The 13,340-nt window shown below is 44.5% G+C and overlaps 1 protein-coding gene across 2 annotated transcripts in view; it reads left to right on the forward strand.

Moving 5' to 3' along the window:
• The window catches only part of dntt (deoxynucleotidyltransferase, terminal), a 329,435-nt gene that overhangs the window by 246,405 nt on the left and 69,690 nt on the right, over positions 1 to 13,340 (forward strand). For both annotated transcript variants that reach the window (XM_063071749.1, XM_063071750.1), the window contains one exon: positions 10,206 to 10,289. In XM_063071749.1, the coding sequence (XP_062927819.1) occupies positions 10,206 to 10,289 (84 nt within the window). The remainder of the gene's footprint in view (positions 1 to 10,205; positions 10,290 to 13,340) is intronic.

The following is a 13,340-nucleotide window of genomic DNA, read 5'->3' on the forward strand; positions in this document are numbered from 1 at the left end:
TTGGTGCTCTTAACGATCTCTATGGAGGAGTCGTCGATGTTCAGTGGAGAGTGGTCATTCTGTGTCCTCCTGAAGTCAACAGCCATCTCTTTTGTTTTGTTCACATTCAGAGACAGGTTGTTGGCTCTGCACCAGTCCATTAACCGCTGCACCTCCTCTCTGTACGCTGACTCATCGTTCTTGCTGATGAGACCCACCACGGTCGTGTCATCGGCGAACTTGATGATGTGGTTCGAGCTGTGTGTTGCAGCACAGTCATGGGTCAGCAGAGTGAACAACAGTGGACTGAACACACAGCCCTGGGGGGGCCCCCATGCGCAGTGTGATGGTGTTGGAGATGCTGCTTCCAATCCTGACTGACTGGGGTCTCCTTGCTACCAGTATCCATTGAGGAGACAGTAGTTGTTTCAAAGAATGGGTGAACCCAAATGCAGGACACTGGCATGGAGATAGAGTTGGGATGCAGACGAGGGTGTAAGCATATTGGAGTGGAACAACAAACAGGAGGATGAGTGGAAAGGCAGGCGGCAGGCAATGCTTCTCTTGACATGGAGAGACAGTGTTACACAGGCAACCCTCAGTACTGAAACAAAACTTAGAATACACAATCCTAAGTGGCCGGGAACGTGAATTACCACACTGGCTGAAACAATGATCTGGCGATGAGTAGATGCAAAGCCGGGATATTTATGCTGCAGGTTTAGATGAGAATCAGGTGTGCTGCAGTCAAGGAGCCCGGAAGGACACGGGGAAAGGGAATTAGGAGAATATGAGGAATCAAAGGTCGGGACCATGACAGTAGTCACAAACTTATAGATGCTCCTTTCATCTTGTAGCTTATATTACATTGGGCGGTGGGGTAGTTGAGGGGTAAACAAATAAAACAGAATTAGAAAACAGAATGAAAAACGTTTTATTTCAGTTACAGAAATAATGCAGTGTATAAGTAGACAAACCAAATGCAGGGAACACATTGAGGTAGATTGGGAGATGCAGAGTCCATCTTTTAGTGTCTGAGGGGACTGTTTAAGGGTCCAATAATAATGTGATAGTGGTTACCCTTGAGTCCAGTGAGTTCCTGTACTCGTAGATACGTGTTTCTCATTTCATCCTCTAAAATCAGTCTGTAATGCATGGAGTGCAGCTGTGGCTTGGTACGGATTAGAAATCTACAGCACATTACAGGCCCCTCGGCCCACAATGTTGTGACGACCATGTAACCTACTCTAGAAACTGCCTAGAATTTCCCTACCGCGTAGCCCTCTATTTTTTTAAACTCCATGTACCTATCTGAGAGTCTCTTAAAAGACCCTATTGTATCCGCCTCTACCACTTTCACTGGTAGTGCATTCCGTGCACCCACCACTCTCTGTGTGAAAAACTTACCTCTGATAACCCCCTTGTACCTACTTCCAAGCACCTTTAAGTTATGCCCCCTCATGTTAGCCATTTCCACCCTGCGAAAAAGCCTCAGGCTATCCACGCAATCAGTGCCTCTCATCATCTTATAGGCTTCCCTCCAGTACAGGGTCATATTGATTGCCCATGGTTCTCTTTGTGGATGCCCTTGAATTCTGAGTTGTTCCGCTATCAAGAGGGACCTTCACATTCTGGCTGAGAAACACAGGCAGCAGGTCACACAGGGCTTCACCCAGTCGCCCGGAAGCAGTCATGATGAACTTATTCCACAGCAAACTGCGGGCACCAACTTGCTGAAGCTGCTGCAACTGAAATAGGGGTGGGTGACTGGATGACGCTGTGTACCCACTGATATCAAGGCCCAGGGCTCCTGAGTCATGGACAAGCATGTAGTACAGACATTGTGGGTAAGGTTAGCAATTATTGTCCACCTTTGGTTGCCTAGAAAGGTATTGAGTTGCCTTCAAGAACTGCTTCCCTCTGCCTTAGCTCATCTGTCACCTCGTGTGACTTGTAACAAGTCCTGTTGAACATTTACCTTTGTTCTTGACTGCCTTTTGCTGGGAACAGATCAGGTTATATTGTGGAGTGTGAGGGGAGTAATGAATTAGAAGTATTATATCTGAATGCACGGAGTATAAGAAATAAAGTAGATGAGCTTGAGGTACAGTTGGAAATTGGTAAGTATGATGTTGTGGGAATAACAGAGACATAGCTTCAAGTGGACAGGGCCTGGGAAATGAATATTCAAGAATATACGTCCTATTGAAAGGACAGACTGAAGGGTAGAGGGGGTGGGGTGGTTCTGTTGGTGAGGAATGATATTCAGTCCCTTGCAAGGGGGGACATAGAATCAGGAGATGTAGAGTCAGTATGGATAGAACTGAGAAATTCTAAGGGTAGAAAGACCCTAATGGGAGTTACCTACAGGGGGGATCTTATTGAAATAGTTACATACCCCGTAACTGGGTTGCCAAACCAGCAGAAGTGGAACGCTCGTTGGAGTCTGTGATTACTAGGAACTAATAAAGTTTTATTAAAGAAATAAGTAATACAGTACACTAATCGCAAGGATATAAATGTACCAGGTTAGCAATGATAATACACACATATACGCACAAATAGGGTAATAGGAATCAACCAAGCTCTATCACAGTCTAGGGGTAAAATGATCAGTCTTAAGTGAAGCAGAGTTCAGTTCAGTTTAGTGCAGTTCGCAGTAATCACTGTTGCTGTACCATTGGAGAGAGAGAGAGAGAGATGCAGTTGGTTTCGGGCAGACCTTTTGATGTCTTCTAATCTCGCTGTGGTCACCGACTGTGACCCCTCCGTTCCGGATACAATCGTTCTTCCGTGGTGAACCCGGCACCCAGGCAAGGGCAGACACACACCCCAGGTTCCCACCGATTGTACCTTTACATCCTGTGAGCCTCTTGACTGATTCCCGCGAACCAGTCCTCCAAACTCACACCAACTTGTGGGGGCACACTGCTCTTTCCAGGGTTTCGTGGCGTGTCTCGTGCCTTAGAAAACCTGCTCTTTTTATCCCCCTGCTGGGGTATCACTTGTCCATAAAACTTCAAACATTTCAGGTTCAAAGCAAACGATCTGTCAATATCTGAATTGTGTTTCTTTCTCGTTAATCTCTCTCTTCTCTCTTATTAGCATTTTGAATGTTTCTCCATTGTCTTCCATTATCTCTCTCATTAGCATCATCCGTCCGGTAGCTCTGCTTGGCATCACACGTGACACCCCCACCTTTAAAAGGATTTTTACCGGGGTAAAAATTATGGGCATGAATGCATATTATAAGATACACACTAATATACAGGTAGTCATCAGCTATTCGGCTAATACAGAGAACTTTAAGTTTTAACGCCTTGACAGACAATCAGCAATCACATTGTCAGTTCCTTTTATATGTTTTATCTTAATATCAAATTCCTATAATACCAGGCTCCAACTTAATAAGCATTTGTTTTTATCCTTCATTGTGGCCAAAAACACTAATGGATTGTGATCAGTGTAAATTATCAGTAGTTTTCGTGCTGGACAAATATAAACTTCAAAATGTTGTAATGCCAGTATGATTGCCAGTAATTCCTTCTCCACAGTGGAATAATTTCTCTGATGGACATTAAACGTCTTAGAAAAATAAGTCACTGGGTGGTCAATCTCCTCTTGGTCTGTCTATAACAGCACCGCCCCTGCCGCTTTGTCGCTAGCATCTGTTGCTAGGGAGAAGAGTTTTGAAAAGTCAGGCGCATACAATACAGGGTGGTGACACAGAATCGCCTTCAGATTCTCGAAGGCTTGTTGACAAAGGTTGTTCCACACAAACTTCGCATTCTTCGGCAAGAGCTTAGTAAGAGGGAGGGTAATATCCGCAAGGTTTTTGCAAAACTTCCGATAGTACCCCACCATCCCCAAGAACCTTCTCAGGGCTCTCTTGTCCGTCGAGATGAGAACTTCAGAGATAGCCTGCACCCTAGCCTGCATTGGTGCCAGCCGCCCCTGTCCTACCACATACCCCAGATAAGTGACCTTAGTGTGGCCGAACTCACTTTTCGCGAGGTTCACTGTCAGGTTGGCTTCAGACAGCCGTTTAAATCAGCCTCTACTGCCACAATGTGCTCCTCCCACGTGTCACTCCAGACCACTAAATTGTCAATATACGCTTCTGCATTCTTTAACCCTTTTATCACTGAATTAATCATCCTTTGGAGGGTCCCTGGGGCGTTTTTCATGCTGAAAGGTAAAACATTATACTCGTATAACCCGGATGGAGTGACAAATGCTGAGATTCCTCTAGCCCAGTCGGTTAAAGGAACACACCAGTACCCTTTCAGCAAATCGATCTTTGTGATGTACTTAGCTCTCCCCACTTTATCGACACAATCGTCTGCCCTTGGGATGGGGTAAGCATCAGTTTTTGTGATGGCGTTCACCTTTCTGTAATCTGTACAGAATCGTATGCTCCCATCGGGTTTTGGGACAACCACACCGGGAGAGCCCCATTCCGATTTGGATGGCCTAATAATACCTGTGGCTAGCATGTGTTCAATTTCTTTCTCCACTAGCTTGCCCTTCTCCAGGTTCATCCTATAGGGGTGTTGCTTAATAAGCTGATCTGACGTAACAATAACATCATGTACCGTCCCCTTGCATTGCCTCGGGACATCGGGACAGACGTCTGCGTGCCGGTTAATTAGCTTTATCAGCGGCTTGCTCTGTTCAGGGGTTAAGTGAGAGACCCTATCAGCAAAGTTGGCCAAAACAATAGAGTTCTCCAATCTGGTCGGCACCATATTTATCTTTTCAAGATGGGTTTTTTCCTTATTATTTGGCACCCCAGCCTCATTTATTTTTGTGATAACACCGACTAGATCTGCTTTCTGATCGTGGTAAGCTTTTAACATATTAATATGTACTAATTGGGTCATCTTACGTCTGTCCGGCATTTCAATAACATAATTCAAAGAGTCTATCTTTTTAATCACTTTGTATGGACCGTGGAATCTCGCCTGGAGGGGGTTGGTTACCACTGGAAACAGAACTAAGACCCTATCGCCCACTTGAAACACTTGTTCGCAGGCACGAATATCAAACCACTGTTTCATTTTAGTTTGGGAGTGTCGTAGATTTTCTTTGGCAAGGTCACAGATCCTTTTAAGCCTCTCACAAAATTTTAAAACATAATCAATCACATTGACTTGTACTGTCGGACTGGACCATTGCTCTTTCAGTAAGGTCAGAGGTCCTCTGGGCCGACGGCCGAAGACGAGCTCAAATGGGCTGAACCCCAATGACTCCTGAACCGTGTCCCTTACGGCAAATAACAGAAGAGGCAAGGCATCATCCCAGTCCCTAGCGTTCTCTTGACAATAAATTCTAATCATGGTCTTTAATGTTGCGTGGAATTTTTCCAATGCCCCTTGGGACTCCGGGTGGTACGCGGAGGCCAAAATCTGCTTTGCTCCCATCTCATCCAACATCTGTCGAAGTGTGTGAGATGTGAAGACACTCCTGTGATCTGACTGGATTTCCCTGGGCAGCCCCACAGTAGTGAAAAATTTCACAAGCGCCTTTACCACTGCGGGAGCCTTGACGTTTGCCAGGGGCACAGCCTCCGGAAACCTGGTGGCGGCGCACATCATAGTCATCACATACTCTCGCCCACTCACAGTTCTGGGCAGGGGACCGACAAAATCCACAACTATTCGGGAAAACAGTTCCCCAAAAGCGGGTATCGGTCGAAGGGGTGCTTTAGGCAGGACCTGGTTCGACTTTCCTACCACCTGACAGGAATGACACCGTCTACAATATTCAATAATATCCTTGCTCATGTTTGGCCAGTAAAACTCTTTCATAATTCTATCGACTGTTTTCCTCACCCTAAAATGTCCACCGAGGGGTATCTTGTGGGCCAGGTTAAAAATCTCGTCCCTATAAATTTTCGGCACTACCACCTGGTGTACCACCTCCCACTCCTCATCTGCGGGCACAGTACTTGGTCTCCACTTCCTCATTAGTACTCCATCCTTCACATAATAGCCCACTGGTTCCCTTTTTATTTCTGCTTCAGAGAGAGCTGTCTCCGCCAAAACCATCAGCTCCTCGTCTCATTCCTGTGCCTGTACAAATTCCTTCCTCGCTAATGATAAATCTACGTGAACTCCCTCACTTCCTTCCACTCCACTATGCTCCTTCTTCTCACTTTCTAACCCCTCCTGGTACAAGGCTGGTAAAAACGTCTCAGCTAAATATACATTCGCTTTGGCAGCCTTTCTCAACGTGCGCCGAGTTACTGCACAAACAGGATAAACCTGTGAGTCCATGGGCGGGTCCTCAGTCCTGGCAGGCTTGCTCATCAGCTTTACTGCTGGGTACAAATCTCCACCTCCAAGGTCGTTACCGAATAAGACCTCTACGTCTTCCATCGGTAATTCGGGCCTCAGCCCTATTGTGACCGGTCTGGAGACCAAGTCACTTTTTAGGTGTATCTGGTGCAAAGGTACTTTTCAGTCCCTTTCCCAATGCCTTTTATCACACTGACCTCCCCAGTCTCGGTCTCTGTACTAAAGTCTAACACCCTCCTTAAGATCCATGACTGACAAGCCCCAGTGTTTCTCTAGATCCGTACTGGAACTGGGGTTGACCCCTCCTTCACTGACACCAGTCCGGCTGAAATAAACTTTTCGTGCTCTCCCTGAACTCTATCAGACCTCTTCTCCCCTAGGAGTTTGTTTGCCGGCTCAATACAGCCAGTCGGAGTCGCCATTTTTCCTATCCACGTCTCCTTCTTTGGGGCAAAACACCTGGATGCAATGTGACCAGCTTTCCCACAATTAGCATACGACCCCAGGAGACTTCCTACCAAACTGCTTCCTGTCTTCCTTATCCTTCTCACTAGTCCCCGGCTTACTTTCTGGCTTTTCCGGCGGACTTCCTCCGCCCTCTCGACTACCCTTCTGATAGCTCTTACTCGGGGTAAACTTTGTGTGTTAACGAGTATTCATCCGCTAACTTAGCAGTTGCGGCTAAGTTTTCTGCCTCTTTCTCATCTAGGTAGGGCCTCATACCTTCAGGGACCCAACCTTTAAATTGCTCAATCCGTATTAGCTGTAGCAGTCTGTCATAATTCCCAGTGACCCCTTTTGAGGCGCACCAATGCTCACAATACATCTGCATCTCACGGGCAAACACTAAATACGTGCGGCCCCACTGCTTCCTCACATTCCGGAACCTTTACCGGTATGCCTCCGGGACCAACTCATAAATCCTGAGTATCGCCTCTTTCATCACATCATACCTCTGGGCATCCTCTACTGACAACACGGAGTCGGCTTGCTGAGCTCCCCCTTAAGTACGCTTTGAAGCAAAACAGCCCACTTATCCCTCGGCCAGTCCTGACTTGCAGCGACTTTTTCAAAATGTAGAAAGTACCGATCAACATCGGCCTCCTCAAATGGGGGACCCAACCTAACCTCCTGGGTCACCCTGAACCCTCCACCTTGGTTCGGCATTTGGCCCCTCTCTAGTGCCATCCTTAACTTCTCCAGCTCAAACTCCCTTTCCTTCTCTCTCTCTTCCCGTTCTAACTGCTTTACTCTCTCTTCCCGTTCTAACTGCCTTACTCTCTCTTTCCGTTCTAATTGCTTTACTCGGAACTCGTGCTCGAGTCTTAATTTTTCCATCTGCAGCTACACTGCCTCTCCACCAGGTTTGCTCATAGACACCACCTCCAGCTCCCCGTGGGGAAACACACCTTTAGATACATAATACTCAATGATAGCTCTGTCCATCTCCGCACTCCTCATTGTCGGCTTCCCCTTAAAAAGATTCAACCTTTTGGCAACAGTCGCCAATTCTGATTTCCTGGCATCCTCTAATGCCTCCAAGGTTGGCGCCTTTAGAAATTCCTCAATCTCCATTTCTGCTGTTTGCCCCTTTTTTTCTTTTGGGAATTTTAACCCAATCAATTTACCCAGTTCCAATTTTGGCGTTCAAAATCCCGGACGAGATCCCCACTTATGTTACGTACCCCGTAACTGGGTTGCCAAACCAGCAGAAATGGAAGGCTCGTTGGAGTCTGTGATTACTAGGAACTAATAAAGTTTTATTAAAGAAATAAGTAATACAGTACACTAATCGCAAGGATATAAATGATAATACACACATATACACACAAATAGGGTAATAGGAATCAATCAAGCTCTATCACAGTCTAGGGGTAAAATGATCAGTCTTGTGAAGCAGAGTTCAGTTCAGTTTAGTGCCGTTTGAAGTAATCGCTGTTGCTGTACCATTGGAGAGAGGGAGAGAGAGAGAGAGAGAGAGAGGGAGGGATGCAGTTTGGTTCAGGCAGACCTTCTGATGTCTTCTAATCCCCGCTGTGGTCACTGACTGTGACCCCTGCATTCCGGATACAATCGTTCTTCCGCGGTGAACCCGGCATCCAGGCAAGGGCGGACACACATCCCAGGTTCCCACCGATCGTACCTTTACACCCTGTGAGCCTCTTGACTGGTTCCCATGAACCGGTCCTCCAAACTCACACCAACTTGTGGGGGCACACTGCTCTTTCCAGGGTCTCGTGGCGTGTCTCGTGCCTTAGTAAACCTGCTCTTTTTATCCCCCTGCTGGGGTATCACCTGTCCATCAAACTTCAAGCAGTTCAGGTTCAAAGCAAACGGTCTGTCAATATCTGAATTGTGTTTCTTTCTCGTTAATCTCTCTCTTCTCTCTTATTAGCATTTTGAATGTTTCTCCATTGTCTTCTGTTTTCTCTCTCATTAGCATCATCCGTCTGGTAGCTCTGCTTGGCGTCACACGTGACAAAACATATAAGATTATTAAGGGATTGGACACACTGGAGGCAGGAAGCATGTTCCTGCTGATGGGTGAGTCCAGAATCAGAGCCCACAGTTTAAGAATAAGGGGTAGGCCATTTAGAATGGAGTTGAGGAAAAACTTTTTCACACAGAGAGTGTTGGATATATGGAATGCTCTGCCCCAGAAAGCTGTGGATGCCAAGTCTCTGGATGCCTTCAAGAAAGAGATGGATAGAGCGCTTAAAGATAGCGGAATCAAAGGTTATGGGGATAAGGCAGGAACTGGATACTGATTGTGGATGATCAGCCATGATCACAGTGAATGGCGGTGCTGGCTCTCGAAGGGCCGAATGGCCTACTCCTGCACCTACTGCCTATTGTCTATTGGAACAGTGTTGAAGGCCACTACGTAGCTAATAGGATGTGGCATCTGAAGCTCATGTCAAGATGTTTGGGGTCATTAAGCTTTTTATAATGCTGCATCTGAATCCTCAGGACCTGACTTCTGGCAATGGTGCTCACAGCTATCTCTACTTATTGTATTTTGTAGAGGTTATTTTGCGGGGGGGGGGGCGGCCTCTTGGTTCCTTCCACTAAGGTTCCAAAGTGGCACCTGAAAAACCCCCATTCTGTTTGCCTTTCTAATTAGAATGATTTCTGCAGTCACTTTTATTACTTACGGCTGCCCCAGTTCTACATTTGGGTTTTTAAGTGTCTCAGGCTAACAGATCACTCATAACTACAGGTCCCTGGCCATGGCACACAAGCATTTAACAGCATGGTTAACAGTGACTGCAATTGGACAGGAAACAAGAAAACAGTGCAAGGGAAACAAAGTGTTAATCATGCATTGAACTCTCTATACCAGTTTTCGGGAGCTATCCAACTGAGGCCTCCAGGGCTTTCTGTGTGTAACAATAATTACTACACTTCACTTTGAAGAATATTTTACATGCTGGTTTACAATAATTAATTGTGTGATGGTGATCCAACTCCAAATGATGTGGGTCAAGTGATGAATATACAACAGTTATTATCATCAAGGTAGTAGTATTGATATATTCAAAGGGCATTTTGTGAAAAAGTTGCGGGCAAATCAATTTTGGCTTTTTATAGATACACTGAGATGATGCACATCGGAATGGAGCAAAAATGATAGATCCACCCAGCAAAGTAAATGGTTTACACGGGGATATTTTTGTAAAGACACTTGGCTTTAAGTTTATTCCTGATTAGTAGCACTGAATGCATCAGATATCTGTATCCATATTTCATATCATTGACACTCATGCTTTGTCACATCCTATCAAGCTGGTTAACAAGTTGGTAAGTTGGTCAATAAATTGTTGCTGGAACATGCAGTGAGATTTTTCAATAATCCGAAAAACAACTTTCTGTCAAGTTTCCTGAAAGGTTAATGTAACTCTTTCTTTTATTTTGTCTTTCACATAGCAATTTGAACGTGAATTAAGAAGATATGCCAACCGTGTGAAATACATGTTACTCGACAACCATGGTCTATATGACAAAAAGAAGGTAAAATGAAGTACAGCAAATGATGTTTTATGTTTGTATAGATATGTTTTAAGGAGATTATGAATCAGAACCAGATTTATTATCACCGGCATGTGACGTGAAATTTGTTGACAGTAACAGTTCGATGCAATACCTAATCTAGCAGAAAGAAAACAATTATAATAATAATAAATAAACAAGTAAATCAATTACATATATTGAATGGATTTAAAAAAACGTGCAAAAACAGAAATACTGTATATTTAAAAAAAAGTGAGGTAGTGTCCAAAGATTCAATGTCCATTTAAGAATCAGATGGCAGAGGGGAAGAAGCTGTTCCTGAATCACTGAGTGTGTGCCTTCAGGCTTCTGTACCTCCTACCTGACAGTAACAGTGAGAAAAGGGCATGTCCTGGATGCTGGCGATCCTTAATAATGGAAACTGCCTTTCTGAGACACCGCTCCCTAAAGATGTCCTGGGTACTTTGTAGGCTAGTTTCCAAGATGGAGCTGACTAGATTTACAACCTTCTACAGCTTCTTTTGGTCCTGTGCAGTAGCCCCTCCAGACAGTGATGCAGCCTGTCAGAATGCTCTCCTCGGTGCATCTATAGAAGTTTTTGAGTGTATTTGTTGATGTGCCAAATCTCTTCAATCTCCTAATAAAGTATAGGCACTATCTTAGGCCTTCTTTATAACTACATCGATATGTTGGAACCAGGTTAGATCCTCAGAGCTTTTGATGCCCAGGAACTGAGGCTGCTCACTCTCTCCACTTCTGAGCCCTCTATGAGAATTGGTGTGTGTTCCTTCATCTTACTCTTCTTGAAGTCCACAATCAGCTCTTTCGTCTTACTGACGTTGAATGCCATTTTGTTGCTGTGGCAGCAATCCACTAGTTGGCATATCTCACTCCTGTACGCCCTCTCATCAACACCTGAGATTCTACCAACAATTTGTAGATGGTATTTGAGCTATGCCTAGCCAACAGTCATGTGTATATAGAGAGTAGAGCAGTGGGCTAAGCATACATCCCTGAGGTGCGCCAGTGTTGATCGTCAGCAAGGAGGATATATTATCACCAATCCGTACAGATTGTGGTCTTCCGGTTAGGAAGTTGAGGATCCAATTGCAGAGGGAGGTACAGAGGCCCAGGTTCTGCAACTTCTCAATCAGGATTGTGGGAATGATGGTATTAAATGTTGAGTTATAGTTGATGAACAGCATCCTGACGTAGGTGCTTGTATTGTCCAGTTGGTCTAAAGCCATGTGGAGAGCCACTGACGTTGCATCTGCTGTTGACCTATTGTGGCGATAGGTCCTTGCTGAGGCCGGAGTTCAGTCTAGTCATGACCAACCTCTCAAAGCATTTCATCACTGTCGATGTGAGTGCCACTGGGCAATAGTCATTAAGGCAGCCCACATTATTCTTCTTAGGCACTGGTATAATTGTTGCCTTTTTGAAGCAAGTTGGAACTTCCACCTGTAGCAGTGAGAGGTTGAAAATGTCCTTGAATACTCCTGCTGGTTAGTTGGCACAGGTTTTCAGAGCCTTACCAAGTACTCCATTGGGACCTTCTGCCTTGCAAGGGTTCAATCTCTTTAAAGACAGCCTAACATTGGCCTCTGAGACAGAGATCACAGGGTCATCAGGTGCAGCAGGAATCTTCACACCTGTAGTTGTGTTCTCCCTTTCAAAGCGTGCATAGAAGGTGCTGAGTTCATCTGGTAGCGAAGCATCACTGCCATTCATGTTATTGGGTTTCACTTTGTAGCAAGAAATGTCTTGCAGACCCTGCCAGAGTTGCAGTGCATCCGATGTCGCATCCAACCTCATTCAAAATTGTCTATTGAAATTATAATTGTACGTAATTTAAAAAATCATTTGACAACTCACCTGTGTTGCATTCAGTAAAGTTACAGATAGCTTTAAAGAGAACAATGCTACTGCCTTCTTGTAGCCATTTATCAGACCCACTGATTTTTTCAATGATGGACACTGAACATTAGAAGTGTAATGGGATGGTTGATAGTCCAAGCAACTCACAGAATGCTCCCACTGTGCCCCCAGAGGTGCTATAAAGTGAACTCCGAACGTACTCAAGACCTGTAAAATAGTGAAGCGTTTTCTAATGAGAATTGTATTGGATCCTAATGAACTCTTCCAGTTGTATGACAATTTAATTTTTTCCTTGACAGCCAACATCCAATTATTTAGAGCCTACAGTAAATGGAAAAATTCAGTGACAATGATTCACGTGACTACTGAGTGATGAAGTTAACTATTTGTGTACAATTACAGGAGTGGGAGGAAGAGAGGCACTGGTACAGCACATTTTTTACACTATGTCATTAATACCCTTCCCTATTCTCCTTGTTACCTTCAGTCAGGGTGCTTGCTCACTATCTTACAGTGAATTTGCCACTATGGGCAGGGTCAATGTAAAGGCTGAAGACCTAAAAGGGATTGGCTTGTGTTGGTATTTCGATAGCACCCTGATAAATACCAGGCACCACTCGCAATGATGTGTGAGTGGGAAAGCAGGACCTTATGGCAAATGAATCGGGTTTTCATTGAACATCATTGATCTCCTGCTTGGTACATCCTTCATATTCATCAATTAGTATTTTTCAAAAGTATAGTTTACATTTTTCAGAATATTATAATCATCTAGTGTTCAAAAATGTTTATTCCTTTAATTACTATGTTACATGTTGACATTAATTAATCTGCTGTTTCAAACCACGGTGTGATAATTTTATTGAGTCATTGTAGATTGCTCATGCTTTTCCAACATGTAATACTTAGCTACAAAATCTATGATGAATTTTCATTTGCTTTTGTTTTCCAATTGCAAAAAGATCTGAATTATTTTGTGAAATGTTAACTTCATCTTCCACCCTCTCTCTACTCCTGAATTTGGTTTTGTTCGCTTACGTCAATAAGACAGACCTACTATGCCCGAGTCTGAGATTGGGCTTCACAGGAGAATATACTTGCAGTCATCACTTTATTAGGTACGCCTGTACATCTGCTCTTTAATGCAAATATCTGACCGGCCAATCATGTTGC

Source organism: Mobula hypostoma, chromosome 19, assembly GCF_963921235.1.
Source record: "Mobula hypostoma chromosome 19, sMobHyp1.1, whole genome shotgun sequence".
NCBI classification, from domain to species: Eukaryota; Metazoa; Chordata; class Chondrichthyes; order Myliobatiformes; family Myliobatidae; genus Mobula; species Mobula hypostoma.